Source organism: Antrostomus carolinensis, unplaced genomic scaffold (genome assembly GCF_000700745.2).
Source record: "Antrostomus carolinensis isolate BGI_N321 unplaced genomic scaffold, ASM70074v2 scaffold55051, whole genome shotgun sequence".
Classification (NCBI taxonomy): domain Eukaryota; kingdom Metazoa; phylum Chordata; class Aves; order Caprimulgiformes; family Caprimulgidae; genus Antrostomus; species Antrostomus carolinensis.
Genome location: NW_010293201.1, coordinates 1 through 5234, shown reverse-complemented (window position 1 = coordinate 5234; position 5234 = coordinate 1). Strand labels below are relative to the sequence as shown.

The window sequence follows — 5234 nt, the reverse complement described above, 5'->3', positions numbered from 1 at the left end:
TATAAATAAATAATATAAATATAATAATATAAGTTATATTAATAAAATAATATATTAAAATAATCAGCCTGTCCCATGTCTGTCAGCTGGATTATCATCAACCACAAAGGGAGCTCAGGATGACTCTCTCAGCTCACAAAACTGCCCTGATTTAAGCAGTTTGAGGGAACCACACGTGGCAATACAACCCAACCAAGCACTGTTGGGTTTCTGAGTCCTGTTTTCAATCTGGGATACAAACCACTTGTATTTTTAAACCTAGGTAAGATTTTTCTAGGCATCACTCTAGAATCTCTCTCCCCTGATGTTTAGAAAGATGGTTTAAATTTGCAAACTCCCAATTATCCATGGTTTGAGCATGCTCAAAACCACATGCAGGTACAGAGTGTGTCTACAACAGTGGAGATAATTTTGTCACAGACTCAGCAGAACTTCAGACGACCTGTGGACTGTGCTGAAGATATTCGTGACACGAGAGGACAAGGTGCTAAATATCCATACCAGGAGATAAGAGTTCTCTCTTACTAACACTTTTTTAAACTTGTTCAAACTTCAAACAACGATCTCAAGCAGCTCTCACAACTACAGCCTTACATTAACCACTGGAATTAACCAAACCAGTACAAAAAGATAAATAAAATACAGTTCCCAATTCACTTTCAACACTCATGGTCTTTTAGTTCCTTCACAGACCAGAATTAAGATGATTCCTGATCTCCCAATCTTTGGGTTACCCTCATTTTCTCTCTCTCAGCATACCTTGGGCAATGCGAAGCTTCACTTCCAGGTCAACAGGCGTGGAGACAACTGACTTGGTGAGAACCAACACGTTCTCAAGGCCAATCACAACCACCAGGTATGGAAATATTTCTCTAGAGGAAACAAGAACCAGAATTGAGAATGAGATCCTTGGTGAAACAGAAGGGAAGAACACAAGTTCAGTAGGAAACACACATCCTAGAGTCAAGGTCAGGATGGGTGGGAAGAGACCTTCAAGCTCATCCAGTCCCAACCCCCCTGCCAGCAGCAGGGACACCTTCCACTAGACCAGGTTGCTCAAAGCCTCATCCAACCTGGCCACAAACACTTTCAGGGAGGAGCAGCCACAGCTTCTCTGGCCAACCTGGGACACTGGCTCACCACCCTCACACCAAACAATTTCTTCCTAATATCACAGAAGCTTATTTGAAGAACATTAGATCTTAAAAGATTAAGCATTGAACAGCTGTTTTGAAATTATTTCACCTCCATTCACCCTTCTTTAGGAAGAAGTTTGGTGCTGGAAACATACCCTCCATTAAGAGTAGGTGTCAAACCAAACAGCGTGCACAGCCCAACGGACATGAGCAGAGAGCTGAGCACCGTCACGACCGCCGCCAGCGCCAGGCCCCATTTCGATTTCACCATGTCAATCTTCCCTGAAAAACAGAAGGCAAAGTTCCTGTTACCAAGCCAAAGAAAATAAGATATTAATAAAAAAATCAAGGAGAAATGATCCTCATCCTGACTTATTTCAGCACAGAGCCCCACAACCCTGAAGTGAGGGTAGTTCAGTGTCAAAGCCTGAAATGCAGCTCCCAGATCCTCCCAGTACATACAAGGATGGGACAGAGGATAACACAGGGCTTGGAGCCCAAACTGATTCCAGTACAGCACTGTTTGGGCACGTAAAAAGGAACTTCAATGTGGCTAGTCAGGTCTAAAACCACCAGCTCAGAACATGTATTTGATCTGTCTCCCAACAAATTAGCTTCTCCAAATGGGGAAAAAAAAAAAAGTCATTACTATGGTATTTAAAACTGTGTAAGACAGAAAACACCTCAGAAAATACCACAAGGAATAACATCACACTGGCTAAGAGGGACAAATTAGCAGAAATCAGATCAACAGGACTATTAATTCTCTACAGTAAAATTTCAACACCACCTTTTTCCTGCTGAAACAGGAGGGAATTGCAGTGCTGGACAGGAGTCTCTCTGATCTGTAGCCAGGGAAGGGGCACCCCACTCCCTGATCCCTTACATATATTCAGCTGGCAGGTGTGTAGGTGGTTTATTAGCTTGCTCTCCCCCTCAAGGCTCTCCACCCCACAAACCTACGTGTGGAGAAGTAGATGTAAGCGAAGAGTATGATGTAGGTGGTGACGAGGGGTATGAGCTCAGCAATGCCAATCTCTTCCTTGAAGTGGACGTGAACGATGTTCTCCTCTCGCAGCGTGCAGTTAGGACTGGGATGCAGCAGCTTGAGGCGAGAGCGGAGGCTGCTGAGGAACCTGAGGATGAAAAGCAAGCAGGAGGATGTCACCAACACTGTCCCCAACAACCAGCACACAATTCCACGGGGCAGGAGAAGATCAAAGTAGGAAGAAGCTCCGTAGATTCACGCAGACTTACAAAGCACAGCTCTCTCTAGACCTGACTGCTGAGTCTATTCCTCTTTAGCTCAAAACATATTCATCAAATCTGCACTGTGGCCATCTTACAGACCTTGAATTCTACAAAGATTCATCAAAGCTAATCAAAGCAAAGGCACATCATCCAAAATCTTGGCCCTGGGGAACAGAACATGCTGTGGTCCCAAACACTGCCTGAATTTTATGTACATATGGCTGATGAGAGGTGCTACATGACAATCCTTGAGGCTGAAGGGTTCTTGCATGGGGGGCACCAGAGCAAAGTTTGACTACTGTGCTGCCAAGCCTGTCCTAGGCATTCTTTGGGGAATTCTGTGCAGCACATTTAGTCCTCAGATACACTCAATCCAAGCTTTGCCAACACTGCCAAAGGGGTTTCAGAGTCAGTGCTAGTTGAATTAGTGCTTACTGGAAAGGAAACCACTCCATGTAACAGGAACTGGGTCAAAACTGACCCACTGGGCCTTGGCTGCAACAATGACAGCTCTGTGTGCAGATGAAGCCATCACCAGAGGAAATTTGAGTATTATATATATATTTTTTAAAGAAAAATTGAGAATTGATAGTTTTTTATTTCCCTAAAAGACAGCAAGTTTTCTCCAAAACACAGCAGCTTGTTTTTCTATACCATGATCAGAATATCCTAAAATACTCTAAAACACAAGAAAATGGAGATAAAAGAGAAACATAATAATAATCAGGGTAGAGAAATCAGCAAACTTAGGGATCCCTAACATAGAAATAGCACAGCTAAAGCTCCTTACCTGGAATCATAGCGCTGGAGACCGAGTGTGACGGTGTAGGATACCACTCGCTTCCTATTGTAGAGGTTCACCCCACTGTACTTCCCAGGGAGTCCAAACAACAGATCTGCAAAAAAACAGCATGAAAAAAACGTGAGGATAACAACCAAATAAAGAAAAAATGGGATACCAGAGGTGTTCTTTGTGAAGAACGCTGAGTGAGAACTATGGTTCTCACAGGAAGCGTTTCCTCAGTGCTCTGGTGAGATCTGATCCACGTGTATAAATACCTGATGCAGGGAGTAGAGATGGATTGTTTCTGCTTGGTGGCCCTCAGTGACAGGACAAGAGACAATGGGTACCAATAATACAATGGGAAATTCCTCTCAAACCATGAAAAACCTTCTTTCCGGTGGGGAAGTTGTCTGTCCTCATCTTCTTCTTCCTGTAGCAGACACAGTCTGCCCTCTAATCCTAACCCATAAGGTCTCAACTACCTCATCACAGAATCACAGATTCATAGTGGTTGGGAAAGCCCTTTGAGATGATGGAGTCCAACCATGAACCCAACACTGACCAGTCCCCGACTGACCCATGTCCCTCAGCACTGTGTCTACACGACTCTTCAATCCCTCCAGGGATGGGGACTCCACCACTGCCCTGGGCAACCCCTTCCAATGCCTCAGAACCCTTGCAGCAAAGAAATTCTTCCTCACATCCCATCTCAACTGCCCTGGCCACAACTGGAGCCCATTTCCTCTTGGCCTGTCCCTTGGGCCTTGGTTGAACAGACCCACCCCCACCTCTCTCCACCCTCCTCCAAGGGACTTGCACAGAGCCACAAGGTCTCCCCTCAGCCTCCTTTTCTCCAGGCTCCACACCCCCAGTTCCCTCAGCCGTTCCTCACCAGACACATGCTCCAGATGAACACTACCATTGTTCTCAGGAATTCCCAGGATACTGTGAACCTCTATCTTGTCTGCAAACGAGCACCCAAAGAGAGGCTCCATGTGCTCCAAACCACAGTGTGCACGTGCTCTGGATGCTCAAAAAAATAACTTTTAAAACAAACTCACTTTAGGGGTTACAAATCCCCTATTCAGACATGTCCTACGATGGACTTCCTGACACTGATGAAGTTCCTTTAAAACCAAAGGAACAGCATTTCATTTGGAACCACTAAAATATATCATTCCAGCATGGTTAGACTTATTTTTTTTTTAATTAAGAGAGAAAAAATATGAGATCCATTGTTAACTCAGCACATATGTAAGCTAGCACCAGTGAACACACAAAAGGGAACAGGGTGAATGTTCATTTAGCTGTGACAATGAGAAAGTCTTTGAGTAAGACAGACAATAGTGTGAGGGAATAAGATAGGGGTAGAGGATACGTAGAGTACCAGGAACAAAAAGACTTGGACAAGTCACCTGCTATTTTTACACCTAGAGAAAGGAGCCTGACTGAGTGGAATTATTCACCTTCCACAAATAAAGAACCGAGTTCAAACACAGACACTAAATGAGAGATGATATAATTTGGTAGCTCCATTCCAGGTGCTGTGAGTAACAAAATGCCACTCAATTTGCTGACGTTGGCAGTCAAGATGTTGGAGATATCGAGCACAAAACAGCCCTGCAAGTTGTAGGGACTTCTCACAGCTTCTTTGGTACTTCACAGCCTCTTACCTTTGAGAGTAGCTGATGTTTGTAATGTCTTTGGTTCATGTTGGTGGATGGTTTTGATGATATCTGGGTCAGCACTGAATCGCTCTCGGTCGTTCTGCCAGAAGTTCCCTGGAGACAGTAACAGACAGCCGTGTTCGGGGAGCAGATTCCGCAGCTTCTTCAGGCCAGGCAGAAGATCTGTCACCTGAAGGCAAACTTCTTCCAAGCTTTTGACACCAGAACTGAAATGCAAACAAAGGTTAGACATTGCTGGGTATGTTGCAACTCTCACAAACAAAAGGTAAAGCTTGTGGAGATGAACAACCCAAGGACCTGCATCACCAGGTTACTGCTCTTGCTCTTGATCACTAAGGATCAAGAGCCTCGGGCCACAGGTCATAGAATCCCAGA

The 5234-nt window shown here is 44.6% G+C and overlaps 1 protein-coding gene across 1 annotated transcript; it reads right to left on the bottom strand.

The window, feature by feature from the left end:
* Positions 1-759: 759 nt before the first annotated feature.
* Positions 760-5065, bottom strand: LOC104532071 (sterol regulatory element-binding protein cleavage-activating protein-like; the record flags this gene model as incomplete). Its single annotated transcript, XM_010177171.1, has 5 exons — positions 760-872; positions 1292-1418; positions 2100-2272; positions 3178-3283; positions 4845-5065. Coding segments are annotated over 5 exons (740 nt in total), but the record flags the coding sequence as incomplete, so codon positions are not given.
* Positions 5066-5234: the final 169 nt, after the last annotated feature.